The sequence below is a fragment of the Hemiscyllium ocellatum genome, chromosome 5, assembly GCF_020745735.1.
Source record: "Hemiscyllium ocellatum isolate sHemOce1 chromosome 5, sHemOce1.pat.X.cur, whole genome shotgun sequence".
NCBI classification, from domain to species: domain Eukaryota; kingdom Metazoa; phylum Chordata; class Chondrichthyes; order Orectolobiformes; family Hemiscylliidae; genus Hemiscyllium; species Hemiscyllium ocellatum.
In genome coordinates, this window is record NC_083405.1 from 47,341,497 (window position 1) to 47,362,918 (window position 21,422).

At 41.2% G+C, this 21,422-nt stretch overlaps 1 protein-coding gene across 2 annotated transcripts in view; it reads left to right on the top strand.

The window, feature by feature from the left end:
• The window catches only part of dgkb (diacylglycerol kinase, beta), a 729,492-nt gene that overhangs the window by 75,430 nt on the left and 632,640 nt on the right, over positions 1-21,422 (top strand). For both annotated transcript variants that reach the window (XM_060825438.1, XM_060825439.1), the window contains exon 2: positions 13,040-13,116. In XM_060825438.1, coding sequence (XP_060681421.1) covers positions 13,040-13,116 — 77 coding nt within the window. The remainder of the gene's footprint in view (positions 1-13,039; positions 13,117-21,422) is intronic.

Sequence of the window (21,422 nt, forward strand, 5' to 3'; positions counted from 1 at the left end):
AAACTAATAGAATTATGGTCGCTGCCCCAAAGTGCTCCCTCACTGACACCTCAGTCACCTGCCCTGCCTTATTTCACAAGAGTAGGTCAAGTTTTGTACCTTTCCTAGTAGGTACATCCACATACTGAATCAGAAAATTTTCTTATACATAACAAATTCCTCTCCATCTAAACCCTTAACACGATGGCAGTCCCAGTCTATGTTTGGAAAGTTAAATCCCCTCCAGTGACCACCCTATATTCTTACAGATAACTGAAATCACCTTACAAATTTGTTTCTCAATTTCCTGCTGACTATTAGGGGGTCTATAATACAATCCCAATAAGGTGATCATCCCTTTCTTATTTCTCAGTTCCATTCAAATAACTTCCCTGGGTATATTTCCGGTAATATCCTGACATTGAAATATCTGTCATCACTGCCTTTTGGTTTTGATGGAGAACTCTTCTTCATCCATAGAGACAGGACATCTTGACTCTTCACCAAGACTCTGTGTAACAACCAAAAACATTTGAGATTAGGCCTTCCCATCTGAAATCATTTCTAACAACAGTTCACTTTGTGCATGACCTTCTGTATCTGTTACTGCCCTAATGTCCCTTCAGTTTGAGGTTTTCTCTCTCCCTCGCTCTCTCCCTCGCTCTCTCCCTCTCTCTCTCCCTCGCTCTAAGCAGTGAAGTAGCAATGTTAGAAATTAAAATGTTAGCACACCTGTTGATTTCGTGCAGCAAATGTGAAGTGTGGTTAGCACCGGTTGGATCTCGAAATCATTAATTTGGGCTGGCAGTACATAGTTGGGGGCAATCCAATTCAGCTCCTGTTGTGTCTTATTCATTTTGTCACCATTCATTGTGCACCTTAATTACAAAAGTATCACATTTTAATAAAAATATAGGCTGAATTTAATGCTGTGACACATTAAATCCAGAGCATTCATTTATGACAAAGTTATTTATAATGGGAGAACTGAATCTCATCATGAAAAAAATTGTAAATATTTTGATAAATGATGATGACTAATTCCCTCCAGTTTATCAGAGAGATGATTAGATCCAAGATTCCTCTTTACACCCATCCCCTACAACATTGGCTTCTGGATGTCATGGTTTTTGAAGAAGAAAATAACTGAGCAAACTTGTTTGTTTCAGTAATTCAAATTAAAGAAAGCTTTATTGTTTCACGCAGTCCTGCAGGATAGCAATAAGAGCTGCCTGGAAGCCTAGAGGCACAACTTATTTTGAACCTAAATTGACCATCATGCCATCATGATGGCATTCTTTTTGAAATTTTCCAGATTCCCTCCTTTTTCCTTAAATAGGAATGACGAAGTGATGGATTTCAGCTGTTCAGCAATGTACTGATGACTTAATTTCCATGTGCATACATGCTTATTTAAATGTCACGCATTGTATGCATTTCCATTACACATTAGCATTATCTCTTAAATCATTACTTAGTCTCACTTTATACTTTTGGTAAGCTGTTAAGGTTTCATTGTCCCATTTTGTTCGGGGTATTCTCTAAGGACATGGTTTCAGAACCCAGAGTGGAAGGGCAAAAAATATTGTGGCACACCGTGCTATGAGAATTTAAATTGAGCTGACCAAGGCCACTTCAATGTATTCTAGTTGCCTGGGTAAATCTGCTGGACATCTTAAATATAGTCCAGCAGGAGCCTCCTTGCGACACAGAAATGCTTGCTATTCCCCGAGATTTAATGATGGTGATTATGAAAAAGATTGAGAGAACCCTCCACACCATTATCCGGATTCAAAGGAAGGAAGGAAAGTGGAGAAGGAAAGCTATTAGCTAGATGACTCTTTAACTATATGGACAGCCTCTGTCTTTTGTAGCAGAAACTATTGCACCATTGATGTCTCATAACAATGGTTGACATTTATAAAAGTTAACTTTATATAAGGCCTTTTTCATAATGAAATGTCCCAAGGCACATGACAAGAGCATTTTAAATAAAGGTACAACATTGAACCACATAGAGACATAGAGATGTACAGCATGGAAACAGACTCTTCGGTCCAAACCATCCACGCCGACCAGATATCCCAACCAATCTCGTCCCACCTGGCCCATATCTCTCCAAAACCTTCCTATTCATATACCCATCCAGAAAACTTTTAAATGTTGCAATTGTACTAACCCTCACCACTTCCTCTGGCAGCCTATTCCACATACGCGCCACTCTTTGCATGAAGAAGTTGCCCCTTAGGTGTCTTTTATGCCTTTCCCCTCTAATACTAAACCTATGCCTTCTAGTTCTAGACTCCCCCATCCCAGGGAAAAGACCTTGTCTATTTCTCCTATTCATGTCCCTCTTGATTTTACAAACCTCAACATGGTCACCCCTCAGCCCCCCATTGCTCCAGGGAAAACAGCCCCAGCCTATTCAACTTCTTCCTATGGCTCAAATCCTCCAACCCTGGCAACATCCTTGTAAATCTTTTCCGAACCTTTTCAAGTTTGACAACATCCTTCTGACAGGATGGAGACCAGAATTGCACGCAGTATTCCCAATGTGGCCTAACCAGTGTCCTGTACAGCCGCAACATGACTTCCCAACTCCTGTACTCAATACTCTGACTAATAAATGAAAGCATACCAAACGTCGCCTTCACTATCCTATCCATGTGTGACTCCACTTTCAAGGAGCTATGAACCTGAACTCCAAGGTCTTTGTTCAGCAGCACTCCCTCAGACCTCAGTGTATAAGTCCTCCTAAGATTTGCTTTCCCAAAATGCAGCACTTCGTATTTATCTAAATTAAACTCCATCTGCCACTCCTCAGCCCATTGGCCCATCTGATCAAGATCCTGTTGAAATCTGAGGTAACATTCTTTGTTGTCCACTACACCTCCAATTTTGGTGTTATCAGCAAACCTACTAACTATATCTCTTATGCTCACATCCAATTCATTTATATAAATGATGAAAAGTACTGGACCAGCATTGATCCTTGTGGCACTCACTGGTCACAGGCCTCCAGTCTGAAAAACAACCTTCCACCACCCTCCTCTGTCTTATACCTTTGAGCCAGTACTGTATCCATATGGCTAGTTCTCCCTGTATTCCATGAGATCTAACCATGCTAACCAGTATCCCATTGAGAACCTTGTTGAATGCCTTACTGTAGTCCATAAAGATCATGTCCACCGCTCTGCCCTCATCAATCCTCTTTTTTACTTCTTCAAAAAAACTCAATCAAGTTTCTGAGACATGATTTTCCACACTCAAAGCATGCACATGTTGACTATCCCTAATCAGGTCCTCCCCCTCACTGAGGACGAACGATCAGTCCTCAGCAAAGGACTCACCTTCATCCCCCTCCGTCCACGCATCAATGAATTTAATACACGCCGTGACGTCGAACAATTCTTCCGTCGCCTCCGCCTCCGAGCTTACTTTCACAATCAGGATTCCCGCCCATCTTCCGAGGACCCCTTTGCCCACCTCCAACACACTGCATCCACCTGGACACCCCGCGCTGGCCTATTACCTGCCCTCGACCTCTTCATTTACAACTGCCGCCGGAACATTAACTGCCTCAACCTCCCCCACTCCAACCTCTCACCCTCACAACGTGCAGCCCTCCAATCCCTCTGCTCCAATCACAACCTTACCATTAAGCCAGCGGATAAAGGGGGCGCAGTGGTAGTCTGGCACACTGACCTCTACACCGCTGAAGCCAAACGCCAACTCAAGGACACCTCTTCCTACTGCCCTCTCAACCATGACCCCACCCCCCCATCACCAAACCATCATCTCCCAGATCATACAAAACCTCATCACCTCAGGAGATCTCCCACCCACAGTTTCCATCCTCATAGTCCGGGAACCCCGCATTGCCCGGTAATACCTCCTTCCCAAGATCTACAAGCCTGACCACCCTGGCCGACCCATTATCTCAGCATGCTCCTGCCCCACTGAACTCCTCTCTACCTACCTCAACACTGTCCTATCCCCCCTAGCCCAGGAACTCCCCACAAATGTTCGAGACACCACCCACGCCCTCCACCTCCTCCAAAATTTCCGTTTACCCGGCCCCCAACGACTCATCTTCACCACGGGTATCCAATCCCTCTACACCTCCATCCGCCATGACCAGGGCCTCCAAGCCCTCCGTTTTTTCCTCTCCAGACGTCCCCAACAGTACCCTTCCACCGACACTCTCATTTGCTTGGCCGAACTGGTCCTCACCCATAACAATTTCTCCTTCGAATCCTCCCACTTCCTCCAGACCAAAGGGGTAGCCATGGGCACACGTATGGGCCCCAGCTATGTCTGTCTCTTTGTTGGCTACGTAGAACAATTGATCTTCTGTAATTACACTGGCACCATCCCCACCTCTTTCTCCACTACATTGATGACTGCATTGGCGCCATCTCGTGCTCCCGCGAGGAGGATGAGCAATTCATCAACTTCACCAACACATTCCACCCTGACCTTAAATTTACCTGGACCATCTCTGACACCTCCCTCCCCTTCCTGGACCTCTCCATCTCCATTAATGACGACCCACTTGACACTGACATTTTTTACAAACCCACCGACTCCCACAGCTACCTGGATTACACCTCTTCCCACCCTATCTCTTGCAAAAATGCCATCCTGTATTCCCAATACCTCCGCCTCCGCCGTATCTGTTCCCAGGAGGACCAGTTCCACCATAGAACACACCAGATGGCCTCCTTCTTTAGAGACCGCAATTTCCCTTCTCACGTGGTTAAAGATGCCCTCCAACGCATCTCGTCCACATCCCGCATCTCCGCCCTCAGACCCCACTCCTCCAACCGTAACAAGGACAGAACACCCCAGGTGCTCACCTTCCATCCTATAAACCTTCGCATAAACAAAATCATCCACCGACATTTCCACCACCTCCAAAAAGACCCCACCACCAGGGATATATTTCCCTCCCCACCCCTTTCCGCCTTCTGCAAAGACCATTCCCTTCATGACTACCTGGTCAGGTCCACGCCACCCTACAACCCACCCTCCCATCCTGGCACTTTCCCCTGCCACGGCAGGAACTGTAAAACCTGTGCCCACACCTCCTCCCTCACCTCTATCAAAGGCCCTAAAGGAGCCTTCCACATCCATCAAAGTTTTACCTGCACATCCACTAATATCATTTATTGTATCCGTTGCTCCCGATGCGGTCTCCTCTACATTGGGGAGGCTGGGTGCCTCCTAGCAGAGTGCTTTAGGGAACATCTCCGAGACATCCGCACCAATCAATCACACCACCCCGTGGCCCAACATTTCAACTCCCCCTCCCACTCTGCCAAGGACATGGAGGTCCTGGGCCTCCTTCACCGCCACTCCCTCACCACCAGATGCCTGGAGGAAGAACGCCTCATCTTCCGCCTTGGAATACTTCAACCCCAGGGCATCAATGTAGACTTCAACAGCTTCTTCATTCCCCCACCTCACCCGAGTTCCAAACCTCCAGCTCAGACTGTCCCCATGACTTGTCCGACATGCCTACCTCCTTTTCCATTTATATACTCCACCCTCTCCTCCCTAACCTATCACCTTCTTCCCCTCCCCAACTCACCCATTGTACTCTATGCTACTTTCTCCCCACCCCCACCCTCCCCTAACTTATCTCTCCACGCTTCAGGCTCACTGCCTTTATTCCTGATGAAGGGTTTTTGCCCGAAACGTCGATTTTGCTGCTCGTTGAATGCTGCCTGAACTGCTGTGCTCTTCCAGCACCACTAATCCAGTATCCCTAATCAGTCCTTGCCCTTCCAAATACATATACATCCTGTCCCTCAGGATTCCCTCCAACAACTTGCCCACCACTGACATCAGGCTCACCAGTCTATAGTGCCCTGGCTTGTCCTTACCATCTTTCTTAAACAGTGGCACCATGTTAGCCAATCTCCAGTCTTGCAGCACCTCATCTGTGACTATCGATGATACAAATATCTCAGCAAGAGGAGAAAGTGAGGATTGCAGATGCTGGAGATCAGAGCTGAAAAATGTGTTGCTGGAAAAGCGTAGCAGGTCAGGCAGCATCCAAGGAGCAGGAGAATCAACGTTTCGGGCAAAAGGCTTATGGCCGAAACATCGATTCTTCTGCTCCTTGTCTGCTGCCTGATCTGCTGCGCTTTTCCAGCAACACATTTTTCAGCTTTTATCTCAGCAAGAGGCCCAGCAATCACTTTCCTCGCTTCCCACAAAATTCTAGGCTACACCTGACCAGTTCTTTGGGATTTATTCACTTTCATGCATTTCAACACATCCAAATGACATTTGGACATTTTTCAAGATGTCGCCATCTATTTCCCTACATTCTAATCTTCCATGCCCTTTTCCACAGTAAATGTCGATGCAAAATACTTGTTTAGTATCTCCAGCAATTCCACACAAAGGCAGCCTATACTCTCCCTAGTTACCCTTTTGTTTTTAATGTATTTGTAAAAATCCTTTGGATTCTCCTTAACTCTATTTGCCAAAACTATCTCATGTCCCCTTTTTGATCTTCTGATTTCCCTCTTAAATATACTCCTACAGCCTTTAGACTCCTCTAAGGATTCACTCAATCTATCCTGTCTGTACCTTATATATGCTTTCTTCTTTTTCTTAACCAAACTTTCAATTTCTTTAGACATCCAGCATTCCCTACTCCTACCAGCCTTCTCTTTCACCCTGCCAGGAATATACTTTCTCTGGACTCTCATTATGTCATTTCTGAAGGCTTCCCATTTATCATCTGTCCCTTTACACCCGCCCCCAGTCAGCTTTTGAAAGTTCTGGCCTAAAAGCGTAAAAATTGGCCTTTCTCCAATTTAGAACTTCAACTTGTAGATCCGGTCTATCCTTTTCCATCGCTGTTCTAAAACTAATAGAATTATGGTCACTGCCTCAAAGTGCTCAGTCACCTGTCCTGCCTTAGTTCCCAAGAATAGGTCAGGTTTTGCACCTTCTTTAGTAGCTACATCCACATACTGAATCAAAAAATTGTCTTGTATGCACTTAACAAATTTCTCTCCATCTAAACCCTTAACACAATGGTAGTCCCAGTCTATGTTTGGTAAGTTAATATCCATGACCATAACCAACCTAGTATTCTTACATATAACTGAAATCTCCTTACAAGTTTGTTTCTTAATTTCCCTCTGACTATTAAGGAGTCTGTAATACAATATAATACAAGGTGATCATCCTTTTCTTATTTCTCAGTTCCAAATAACTTCTCTGGATGCATTTCCGGGAATATCCTCCCTCAGTACAGCAGTATTCTCACATATCAAAAATGCCAGTCCTCCTCCTCTCTCACCTCCCTTTCTATCTTTCCTGTAGCATTTGAATCCTGGATCATTAAGCTGCCAGACCTGTCCATCCCTGTGTCACGTTTCAGTGACTGCTATGATATCCTATGCCCATGTTCCTAACCGTGCCCGGAGTTCATGTGCCTTCCCTATTAGGCCTCTTCCATTGAAATAAATGCAGTTTAATTTATCAGTCCTACCTTGCTCTTTGCTTTGTCCCTGCCTGCCCTGTCTGTTTAACTCGCTTCTTTTCTCAAATCTACCAATCTCAGATTGATCTCTTTCCTCACTATCTCCCTGGGTCTCCCCACTCCTCCCATAGCACCTTACTAGTTTAAATCCTTCCGAGCAGGTCTAGCAAATCTCCCTGCCAGTATGTTTGTCCCCTTCCAATTCAGGTGCAATCCGTCCTCCTTGTACAGGTCACTTCGACCCCAGAATAGTTTCCAATGATCTAAAAATGTGATTCCTTCTCCCATGCACCAGCTCCTCAGCCATACATTCATCTGCTCTGTCATGACTAGCTCGTAGTACCGGGAGTAATCCAGATATTGCTACTCTCGAGGATCTCTTTTTTTAAATTCCTGCCCAGCTCTCTATATTCTCCCTTCAGAATCTCATTTGATATGTGTTTTTAATTTATGCATTTTGTGGGATGTGGGCATTGGCTGGCCATCATTTATTGCCCATCTCTAGTTGCCCTTATGAAGTTGGTGGTGAGCTCCCTTCTTGAACTGCTGCAGTCCATCTGCTTGGGTTGACCAACAATGCCATTAGGGAGGGAATTCCAGGATTTTGACCCAGCGACGGTGAAGAAATGGTGATATTATTCCAAGTCAGGATGGTGAGTGGCTTGGAGGGGAACTTTTAATGTGGTGGTGTTCCCATATATCTGCTGCCCTTGTTCTTCTGGATGGAAGTGGTTGTGGGTTTGGAAGGTACAGTCTGAGGAGCTTTGGTGAATTTCTGCAGTGCATTGTGTAGATAGTACACACTTCTGCTAATGAGCATCAGTGGTGGAAGGAGTGGATGCTCGTAGATATTACTTGGCTTGGGTGAAGAGATTGTGCTTTAAGGACCATAAAAGAGGAAATGAGTTAGAGAGCCAAAGTGAGTGGCAAGTATTCTAGAGCTTGGATAATTGAAAGTATGGCCGCTGTTGGTGGAGATATTAAATTTGAGGATGTTCAATGTTGTGACATTGTGATCCCAACCACCTAGGAGAAAGTGAGGACTGCAGATGCTGGAGATCAGAGCTGAAAATGTGTTGATAGAAAAGCACAGCAGGTCAGGCAGCATCCAAGGAGCAGGAGAATCGACATTTCAGGCATGAGCCCTTCTTCAGGAGGGCTCATGCCCAAAACGTCGATTCTTCTGCTCCTTGGATGCTGCCTGATCCCAACCACCACCAAGTTGAGGTTGGATAATTTTCTGCCACCATCCTTTTTCCTTGACTAGGACTAAGGGCCAACTTGGTTTACAGTGATAGTGGAAAAGTGCTAATGAAAAAAGGCTTTTGTATTTAAGCAAGAAAGAGTTTATTGTTTGATAGCAGCCCAATATAATGTTACATTTATAAGTTAAATCTTGCTCAGAAGTCTTTAAGGAGACTTAAGGATAACAGCTCAGGTCCTGTTTGAGATCCTAACATGCTTTGTGTTTCATCCACAAGTTCTTAAAACATCATCAGATAGGCTATGACAGCTGTGTTAAGCTGGACCCAGTGATGTGCTGCTAATTTACAGCTTTCACCTTGTACTGGGATTTTTCATTTTACTCATGAATGCCTGATTCAACTTGTTTCTCCAGGCAGTGATGTCCCATGAGTGAGATAATTTACTTCTAATCACAACCAACTTCCCCCAGTTCCGATTGATATTAATTTTACGTGTGTTTCTTGATGTCATACTTGTAGTATAAATGTCACCTCAGTGTTCAGAACGGTCCCTCTTGCCTTACCTTTGGGGTACAACCCTCTTTTTCCATATTTAGATGAAGGTTGTTACGAAGTCAGAAGCCAAGTCACCTTAGCAGAACCTCTTCTACTGCTTTACTGATAATTGAGAGCAGAAACTGACTGGATTCAATTTATCCCACTTTTGGCCAGTAATGTTCTGTGTGCAAATTTTACACATTATTGGGTAGATGGGAGTGTTGTAGTTATATTGATTGGGGGTGCAACTGGTTCTAGAATGCAAGTCTTCAGTACTATTTTGAAATACAGTCAAGGCTCATAACATATTCAGTATAGCCATTTTTTTAATGTCATGTGGAATGATTTGGTTTGTTTGAAGATCAGCTAATGTTAGGTAGCTCGGAAATAGGTTGATCATCCATTCAGTACTTCTGACTGAAGATGAATGTAAATAATTTTATCCTTGGTTTTGCACTGATATGTTGGGTTTCCCTGCCTTTGGAAATGGGGATATTTGTGAACAAACCTCCCCCACCTCCTATTAGTTGTTTAGTTGTTCTTCACCATTCACAACTGAAAGTTGTTTGCACTATTTGCATACACTTACTCCTAGGCTGTAGTTTCACCAGGTTGACACCTCATTAATAAATTGAACATTGCTACAAAGTTGCTAAAAGTCTTTGCGAATTTATGAAGCTCTTCCTTCCTCCACTCAAGTCCAATTGACATCACCAGATTGGGTGGACCTTATTGGAGTCTTCAACATTTAATATTTTTTGAACAATTGCCTTCTACAACACAGACACAAGGGTTATAGCAGTACTCATATATTAGAACAAGGAGATTCTTAGTTAACAAAGGTGAGACAGTGAAAGTCTTTACAAAAATTAGAAGTTTGAAATCATGTTGTTGCTTCGGTAGGAGCTAATGTAGGTCAGTGAGCATAGACGTGATAGGGAGAAAAAGGATTTGCATTAAGGTAAGACAGGCAGCAGAGATTTTTAAACTACCTCAATTCTGCGCAGGATACTATATGGGAAACCTGCCCAGACTGGAATAGAATAGTTGAGTCCAGACATGACAAAAGCTTCAGAAGCAGATCAGCTGGGATGGAGATGAATTTGGGTCAGTGAAGTGAAAACAATTAATCTTAGTGATGGCATGAGTGTAAGGTAGCAAGCTCAACTTGAACTCCAAGTTGCAAACAGGAGACTTAATCTCAGTATATTTGCCAGAGAAGGGGATAGTATCAGTAGTGTTATGACTGAATCAGGAGTGATGAACTGACACCTCTCTTCACATCATTCCTGGATTAGTTACAATGGAGTTTGATTTTATAGGGGTTCATTATTACTAATTCAAAAAATGTATACTTCACTGTCAGTCGCTTGGTGAAAGATTCAGACAGCCAGGTTCCTTAAGTGAACAAGTAAAGAATGATTTGTGTTCACAAATTGTCACTCAAAGATGGTGAACTTATAAATGAAAGTCTTAAAATATACAAATATATCCAGCTCCAATTATGGCAAAAGCAACAAACGTTCTCTAGATTTATGCAAATAAAGGTAAACTCTGCTTCATACCAGATCTGAAAATTTTGTCATTTACCAAGTCAGGAAAGAATGTTATTTATGGGTTGTTCAGAGGTGTGCTCCCAGCTTTAGGCCATTTTTCATGAGGTATCCGCTGGTTATGGAGTTTCTTACTGGGGCAGTTCTGCTATAGTTGGGATTGAATTAGTCTCTCATTCTCTCCAATACAGTTGAGTTGATTTGGAATTTTCCCATAAGAACTCTTGAGTTGCAGCAGTGAAATCTTCCAATGGGCCTTCAAGTGGATGGTTCAGCTTTGAGAGATGTTTCAAACAAAACAAGAAGGAATGGGTTATTTCTGTTTTCTCTCTGTCTGGTGGCAATTTTTCTTTATTATTGTTTATTATTTCAGAACCCATCAGCTGTTTTGCACCTGTTTTACGTAACCTTTTTCTCGGCAAACTCTGCCTTACAAAATCCAATTTCTCTTCACAAGTGCAGTATTTTAGCTACTGTCAGACTGTTTCATTTTTCTCTGAAGTGTTTATTTGAAATATTCCAGCTATATCCAGCTGATGGTATAATAGCTTAATATTTTTGATAACACTTCTCCTTAACAGATCCTAGGGAATGAAGTTTGAAACAGGACTGGAGTAAAAACAACTTTAGTATTCCCAATGCTTATTTAAAAGGCATTTATGCTCATTGATTTTCGATGAACAGTCTAATAATTCAACAATGGTGGAGTAATTGAGAAAGCTGGTCACGAGGTAGAACTGGATGCTGTAATTGTCCATATGAAACCTAATACTGACTTCAAATGATGTTTCCTGGGTGCTGCATGTGCATGTCAAAATGTTGGGTTATGCTAATGATACAGGGGCAGAAAGAAAAGACATTGCATGCGATTCTTTGACTACTATTGAAAAACAAAGAATGAAACCAGGTGAGAACAGTCTCAACCACCTGGACCACAGTGGAGAGACATTGGAGTAGGATGGTGTGGCAAACAATGTCAAAAGCCACAGGCCAAGATGAGCAATGGGGAAGGGTTCATCTTTGTCACACTCACATAGGATGATGTGATTGGATCTTCCCCTGAAGAGAAATATGTTTCTGTTTTTCCTTTGGTTCATGGCAAGACCAACATTTATTGCCCATCTGTAAAACTCTGTCTGGAGACAATTGAACCAGCGCAGTCTTTGTCACACAGACATGCCATTAGGAAGGGAGTACTAAGGCAGCACGGTGGCTCAGTGGTTAGCACTGCTGCCTCACAGCACAGGGACTTGAGTTCGATTCCAGCCTTGGGTGACTGTGCAAACTCCACACAGGCATTCTCCCCATGTCTGCATGGGTTTCCTCCAGGTGCTCCAGTATCATCCCACGGTCCAAAGATGTGCAGTTTAGGTGAATTGGCCATGCTCATAATGTCCAGGGATGTGTAGGATAGTTGCATTAGTCAGGCGTAAATATAGGGTAGGGGAATGGGTCTGGATGCATTATTCTTCAGAGGGTCAGTGTGGACTTGTTAGGCCAAAGGGCCTGTTTCCACACTGTAAGAATTCTAAAGATTTGACTTGGTTACAATGAAAAGGTGGCAATATAATTCTAGGAAATGAGAACAGCAGCCAGTTTAGGCGACTGATTCTCAATATCAGGCATTTCTGTCTAATTTCTAAAGGCCATGACAGAGCTAATTGAACACAAACAATGTACAGAAATGAGGTAGCCTCTAGCCAAGGAAAACTAGAGATTACAAACTGAAGCAAGGTTCAACAAATACTTTCTAATCACAACCTTACATTTTAAGATGGTCATAAATATAGCTTTTGTGTGTAATCTGTGGACTATTTCAAGATACTGTTTCCTAAATAGGTAACATTTAATATTGTTTATAAAAATTTTAGTAAAACCTTTTGAGTGGATATTTTAATTCATCTTCAGCTCAGTAATACTAAACAGCTCTCACTATAGCCTTCTTTTTCTAACACTTTTTTTTGCTAACTTCTTTGTAAATTATAATGCAAAACAAAAATCTCTGTTATGATTCCATGAATTTCTGCATTTCCTGTCCATCCTCCATTTATGTTCTAGATTGTGAACCCTGGAGTTGTTCTCTGATGTAGTTTCACTTTTTCTAATTGATTTGTTTCTTCATTGCAGATTCAGAATTAGACAAGTATGCCAGAACTTGTGATCTATAGAAAACCCATAATTATTGTTCTGTGAAAATTCCATTCTGCCTTTTGTATGGTAAACTAGAAAAACTAAAACCATTTTATCTTTTCTTTTAGACTCCACAAAGAAACTTAAAGATGTTCTAGAAGAATTCCATGGTGCTGGTACACTCGTGAAGTATAATCCAGAGCAGGTATTTTATATTCCATTTCATATAATGTTGCCCATATTAAGAGAAACATCATAGACTCACTTTCTATCTTCTCATTCCTGATGAAGAGCTGATGCCCGAAACATCGATTTTCCTGCTTCTCAGATGCTGTCTGACCTGCTGTGCTTTTCCAGCACCACACTCGAGACTTCTCATTTCTCAGTCAAGAATTAAATATTAGAACACTGAAAGGAAATAAACACATGTATTCCAATTTCACTGGTGCCTCAGAATTTAGGGAATGTATCATTTTTCCATCCATTATTGCAAATCTTTTTGTGTTTGATTTTGTAAAACGAATTAACTTTTTGGCTGCTTTAGATGATATTCAGTCAACTCCTCTGTCTGGAACTAATGCAACATGTAGGCCAGACTGAGTTAGTATGACAGGTTCACTTCTCTAGAAGGTATTAATAATCAAGTTGGGTTTTTGTAACAAATCATCAATTTTCATGGTCATTTTTTCCTGGATTGTAAATTCAGATTTATTGACATGAATTTTGCAATTTGAAGTAAAGACGTCATTACATCTGTATGTCTCTGTCACTTATACTCGCTCTTAATTGGAATAATTTTGTATTGACTCTTCTTTCAGCAGAATCTTGACTGCATCATTGATTTTGACATTTATGCTTGTTGGTGTCCTTGTCATGCCTTATTGATGGATTTTTTTTATGAAATGTCTGTTCAGAAAAGTAGATTCAGGCACCATATGGAGAATGTCGGTGCTTTTTCAGTATAAATATATCTTCAGTCTCCACACATTCTGTCAGTCAATAGTGTGGTAAATATTCAATACCCATATTATCCCTCAATTAAAAAGTAGCTGTAGTCAAGATGTCAAACACTACAATGACAGAATCTTGATGCATTTCAATTTGGTTGACTAAAATTGATCAGAATAGTTATAGCTCATGTTGCTTCAAAGATGTCATTTTAGATCATACTGTAGAATGGATCAGAAAAGGAAGTGATGAATTTGCAATAGGTTGTTCATCACTCTTTAGAAAGCTTGACACTTGCAACATTTAGACAAGGATTTTAAAAAAAATCTCAGCACTATCTGATGTTATCAATTCGCAGCTTTCAAATGTGCACTGATATTTGAATTGATGAATCCATTTTAGAGAGCAATGAAACAACAAGATAAAATAAATAATCAAATGATGATTATTGGAATCAAAACAGTAGGTCACATGATTTAAATTGGCAGTGAAGTATGCCATGCAGATTTTAAGGTGGTTGCATTTCTTGAATGTTGTATCACGGGAACAGATCATTTGATCTGCCTAAACATTTTTCTCTACCAGTTACCAAGATTTTGAAATGCCGCACCCTTGTTCATTCCCCATATTCTTTGGAATTCATTTCTTTATGCAACTATCTGATTCCTTTTACAACAATGTGTTTCACAACAGTTTGTGTACTTAGCTTGAAAACAATTTGTAGCAAGAATTCCAGAATCTTAACTAAATTTTTGTCATCTTTGAACCATCCCACTGTATTAGGCACCATGGTGAGTTGAGGATAGAAACTGTGATTTTAAAGAAAATGGATTTGCCGTGTTAGATGCAAGCAGCCCATTCTCTTGCACTATGTTGTTTTAATGACCATGTTGAAATTGAGAGTAACAAGATTGTGCTGGATAACTAAGAACTAGAGACTTAAGTCATCTTTTCCCCTTGACTGAATAGAAACCAGCTCTGAGTTAGAAATTCTCACTGAATACAAATCTACTTAATAAAAGTATCCCTAACTGCTAATCACTCTCAACAAACCCGAAGAATAGTTAGTTCAGTAAATGCAAAATAAAATTACCACTGCAAAGGATGGAATTCCAGCGGTGAGGTAAGAGTGACTCCCATTAGCATCAAGGAAGCATTTAGAATCATAGAATCCCTACAGCGTGGAGACAGGCCATTAGGCCCAACAGGTCCACACTGACCATCCGAAGAGTTGACCAAGTGTGGCATCAAGGAGCTCTAGCAAAAGTAGAGTCAGTGGGATTTTGTTTTGAGAGGGGGAGGAGAGAGAAGCTCCCAATAATTCAAGTTACATCCAGCATAAGGGGGAATAGTGGTTATTGTTGGAGGTCAATTATCTCAGTGTCGGGGCATCATTGTAGAAGTTTCGGGGTTTAGGTCCAACCATATCAAGCTGCATAGTCAATTACCTCCCCCCTTTGAAATTCAGTGGCATTACTATCACTGAATTCACCACTATCAACTTCCTGGGGCATACCATCGACCAGACTTGATTCAGGACAAAAACAGTGTCTACAATGAGCAACTCCTCCCCTACCTCCCAAATGCCTGTCCACTATCTACAAGGCACAAGTCAGGATTGTCATGGGCTTTTCTTAAAAGCCTGAATGTATGCAGCTCTAACAACACTCAGTCGTGATACCATCCAAAACAAGTAGCAAATCACTTGACTGTCACTCCATCAAAAACCTTTAACACTCATTCCCTTTACAAATTAAACACAGGGTTAGCAGTGTGAACCATCTACAAGACTCACAGAAGTAACTCTCAAAACTCTTCCACTACACCTTTCAACCTCATGACCTCTAACACCTTGAAGGACAAGGGCAGCAGAATATCTTGGGAACAGCAGCACCTACAAGTTCCAATCCAAATGGGACAGCAACTTGAATTGGAATAATGATTGTTCTTCCTCTGTCATTGGGTTAAACCATTTGAATTCTCTTAACACTGTATGGATGTCCCTAGATCCCAAAGACTTGCTGCCGTTCAAGAAGGCTGCTCACTACCATTTTCTCCAGGTTAATTAGGGGTGGGTATTAAATGGTGGCCCAGCCAGTGATACACACATCCAAGGATCACATTTAAAAAAAGGGATGCTGTTCTGAGGGGTAGGTTGAGATGTATCTTTGAGGGGGTGTGTGGGATGGTGGTGGGAGCAACATATTCACTGCATGCAGACCTTCACCCTGCAGGTACAACTTGGAATAAAGAACTAAGGTTAAGTTTTATGTCAGTATACATCCTTTTGTTAAAATCTTTGGTGTGGGATTTGAAAGTGAAGTTTTTGTTCGATATCTATTTTAATTATGGCTGCAGATGAGCAATTTTGAAGAAATTTCTAATCATAATTTATCTAGATAGTTTCGAGTCCAGTAGCATTTTAGTATATGGCCATCTGTTTTTGACGACATTACATTAGTGACTGTACTAATGTTGGCAAATGCTTTGGGATGTCCTGTGTATGTGAAATTTTTACAGCAGAACTTTTTTTTTTTGTAAATATGCACACAGTTTCCTGATAATAGGCAATGTTATTACTTTCCCTTTTGGCTTTAATAGATGAGTATGCTTCTCAGGAAGTCTCAACTGTGGCAAGTGAAGCATCAAGGGCCTGACCTCCAGAAAATTAAATAGTCTGTTGTTATTTGTGCTTGCTATTTTGGTCACAGTAGGAATATTCTGGATTCAGCTGTCATAAAGAGGAATTTGTGGTCTATCTCTATTTGTTACTGGAAATAACTAATTGAAGATTGTCTGTCTGTCTGTCTGTCTGTCTGCCAGCCATTTGGTAACATCCTGGAAGCTAAATGATTTTAAGTTTTGACTTGAGAGATTTATAATGCATCAGTTAATTTACTGTTACACACTTCCTGACCTTTTTTTTAAAAAAAAAGTAGTTGTTACTAAGAATCAATAATTTTCTAAAAGGCAATGACACATCAGAGCCATTATGCACCATTTTAAGAACAGGATGCAATCAAGTCATATACACTATTTCCTCACTTTAATACCCACACTGTTCTAATAATCTGTTTAAACTTTGTTGGCTGGTTGCCCATGTATATGTGCAGAGAAGTAAATTTGAAGTGTGGATTTCTGTCCACTCCTTGAGGAGTGAATGCCCTCAAAGTTATTTTCTTACTCAGATTAGTTCAAACTGAAACTGGATATATTTTACTCATTTAAAATTTCTTTAACAAGAGTACCCTGATACTCAGATAGCAAGTAGGCAGGTCTTGTACTGCTTGCCTGTCAGGTTGGTGCACCAAGTCAACACTGCACTGAATTGGAAGGTGGTAACAAATCAAGTCAATACTTGCAAGTTCTCCCCAGATCATGGGTTCAGTGTTCAATATTTCTTAGTTTAAGCATTCCTTTTACTTTTTCTCCATATTAGATAAAACTTCACCTCCCCATTCAGCACAAAGCAAAGTTGACCAGCTTCTCCTCCTCACTCTACACCACAGTTGCCTGTCCAGAGGTATTGAAAGGCTAAATCCTATTGCTGCTCAGGCCCTATGATGTCATCTACCCTGCAGCCAAACACCACATGAATATCTTTCACTCTCTGCCTCCGTCTGTTCCATCATTCTTCTCAATAAATGCCAAAGTTGTGTCTCCACTACTTCCCAGTCTCAATTTACTGTCAAGTTTTAGTCCAAATTGATGTGTAATCCAGCCCATTCTGTCTTATTTCCTCTTTTTGCCTCATTACATACTGGCTATGAATCTCGGGCTTTAACTAAAACAAAACAGTGTTACTGAAAATGTCTGCAAAGTAACATTTGAGTTGTAGAGCCATCAGGAATCATATATAGAATGGAGAAGATGGGTTTGACTTAATATAACTTGGTGGTGGTGGGGGGTGGGGGGGGGGAGGGGGGGGGTGGGGGGAAGAGGTGGGGAACATGGTGGTTCACCCATTTTTAATCATGACAGAAATTATGTGTTAGTTTGTAACTAAACAAAAAACAAAGAAAATTTATAGCACAGGAACAGGCCCTTCAGCCCTTCAAGCTTGAGCTGATCCAAATGTACTGCCTAAACCTGTCGGTCAATTCCTAAGCATTTGTATCCCTTTGCTCCACACCTACTCATGCATCTGTCCAGACGCATCTTAAATGAATCTACCATGCCTGCCTCGACCAGCTCTGCTGGCAACGCGTTCCAAATGTCCACCACCCTCTGTGAAGTACTTGCCGCGTGCATCCCCCTTAAACTTTTCACCTCTCACCTTGAAAGCATGACCTCTCGTTATTGAATCCTTCACCCTGGGGAAAAAGCTTATCTCTATCCAACCTGTCTAAAGTATAATATTATTGGTTGCTACTTTGAATATTCTTGTTGTCATTGTGTTGCTGAGGGAAATCTGCTCAGAAATGATGAAAAAATTATTTTTTATTTAACAACGCAACAAACTGTATCCAGGAAACTAATAAATTCCCTGGTACATTGAACATTACAGTGCAGGAGAGGTCCTTTGGCCTTCAATGTTGCACCGACCTGTGAAACCAATCCAAAGCACATCTAACCTACAGCATTCCATTTTCATCCTATTGTCTATCTAAAGGCCATTTACATGCCCTTAAAGTTGGCAAGTCTACTACCATTGCAGGCAGTGCTTTTCACGCCGTACTACTCTGAGTAAAGAAATTACCTCTGACATCTGTCCTATGTCTATCACTCTTCAATTTAAAGCTATATCCCCTCAGGCTAGCCATTGCCATCTGTGGACAAAGTTTCTCACTGTCCACCCTATCTAACCCTCTGATCGTCTTATATGTCTCAATTAAGTCACCTCTCAACCTTCTCTCTAGTGAAAACAGTCTCAAATCCCTCAGCCTTTCTCCTTTCCATACCAGGCAAAATCCTAGTAAATCTCCTCTGAATTCTTTCCAAAGCTTCCACGTCCTTCCTGTAATACGGTGACCAGAGTTGTGCGCAATACCCCGAGTGCGGCCACACCAGAGTTTTGTACAGCTGCAGCATGATCTCATGGTTTCAAAACACAATCCCTCTACTAATAAAAGTTAACAAACCTTATTAACAACCTTATCAGCATGGGTGGCAACTTTCAGGGATCTGTGTACATGGACACAGATCTCTCTGCTCAGTTGCACTACCAAAAATTTACCATTAGCCCAGTACTCTTTATTCCTATGGCTCTTTCCAAAGTGAATCACCTCACTTCTCCACATTAAACTCCATTTGCCAACTCTCAGCCCAGCCCTGAAGCTTATCTATGTCCCTCTGTAACCTAAAACATTCTTTGTTACTATCCACAACTTTATTGACCTTAGTGTCATCAGCAAATTTTTTTAACCCACCCTTCTAATCCCTCATCTAGGTCATTTATAAAAATGACAAACAACAGTGGACCTAAAACAGATCCTTGTGGTACCCCACTAGTAACTGAACTCCAGGATGAATATTTCCCATCAACCACCACCCTCTATCTTCTTTAAGCTAGCCAATTTCTGATCCAGGTCAGGCAGCATCCAAGGAACAGGAAATTCGACGTTTCTGGCATAAGCCCTTCATCAGGACTTTGCTCAAAAACTGCATGAATCCATGTAAGACTCTGCAAATTCACTTTTTTAGACTAGAATCAGTCTAAACATTATGACACAGACAACAGCACACAGGGGGCTAACACCTTCCACACATTATCTGTGCTGACACCAATTGTTAAAGTGAACCTGAAAATGTAAATTTAAAAGCAGTTTTGTGATCTACATATGAAAGAAGTGAAAGTAACATGGTCATTTTTAACAGATGAGAGACTTAACAAACAATCAAGGTATTTTTCAATGTATAATTTCAGTTACATCACACTGTAAACTTTTGTTATAACTTCTGTAATCTTACAATGGTGTACTCCATGACCACTTGATGAAGGAGCAGCACTCCAAAAGCTAGTGCTTCCAATTAAACCTGTTGGACTATACCCTGGTGTTGTGTGATTTTTTTTGTCATAAAAATACAGAGGACTGTGGGTCAGCAGGAACCAACACTGATACTGGCTGTTGTAAACTTACAGATATTCTGATTTGTGCAAAACTGTGAAACAGAAACCAGGATGGAGAAGCTGAGCAGTATGGAGCTTGAGCTGCTTGTTTGCCCAGAGTAAATTAACTAACCAGTTTCACAATGTAGTAATGGAAGTAAACTAATAAAGTACGAGAAGGAATTTGATAACGATTACACATTTCTGTTTCCACTCATGCTCAGTCAGAAAATTATGTTCAAAATCGAAAGCATTGTTTTGGAAAGGCTGGAAGTGTAAAGTTTAAAAGCATGGGCAGTAATTGTCATTCTGTGTGGGTTTTACATGTACTTTGTCTTCTGTTAAGTAAAAGAAGGAGGCGGTGATCAAATGAAGATTACACCAGCATGATTGCTGGAAACCAAGACTGCAGAAAAGCAATTGGAATACATGAAAAGCAAAGGGATGGATCTGTAATAAGAGAATAAATATAGGGTTGATTTTCACTGAGTTGGTAAAACCCATTTTTCAAGACCCTTATTACTCATGAATATTTTGAAGGCATACATTTCTAATGTCTCAGTTCTGACTTGTTTCTCTTTCTAAATATGGATAGAACATGAGTCTCCTTCCAAACCTTCAGAATAATCATTGATATCAGTGAACATAAGAGTTCCCATCTCTTTGAATAACCTCAGATAAATGCTATCTGGACCAGCAGTTCTTTGCAAGTCCAATCTTGTAGGCACATATTGCAACAGTAAAGGAATGTCCATGTTAACTAACATTGTTGTTGTCAAGTTTGCTACTATTCTGGCAAAGGTTGAAGCAAACCAGTCAGAAAGGACCTCCGCTTTGTGCTAGGAGGCTGTCCTCAAGACAGACACAGACTGAGACTGTGAACTAAAACAGGACATTTAAGATCTGAAACCGTAAAAGGTACTGACATATACACACAGAACTACTTTCATGCACGGCCACATGGAGAATTGCTCCTCTGTAAATGCAAGATTTAAGTCATGCAAGAGAAACTGAACAAGCGTCTCAGAGAATTTACATGCTATTGTAGTGCTGCAGAAATAGTTTCAAGGTATTAGGGAAGGAAATTTACCTGATGCCATTGACCAGCAATTCTCCACATCTATTCTGACTTTGTTCAGTTGACAACTAATTGGAAAAATGAAGCAGCACAGAGACTGAAGTAGCTGATTTTCATTCCCATCACTTGGCTCTAATAATTCATTTAGTCTTTTGTATATGTTTGCAGTTCTGATTATTGTGTTAAATCTTCTCGATTCCTCCCTGCTTGCTATCTGTACCATTCCTTGCCAGCTGAACGGCAACATGTGGATGAAATTCTGACCTGAAGTTTCTGCCAGCAGGTGCATTTTGTATTCGGCCTTCTTCATATCTGCCTCAATTTGATCCTTGTTAAATATACTTCCAAATGTAAGAGTTTAAATCAAATAAGCCAATTTTGCAGATAAATTGTGAACACTCATCAATATCTCAAAGATCTTGGCAAATCAATTTGC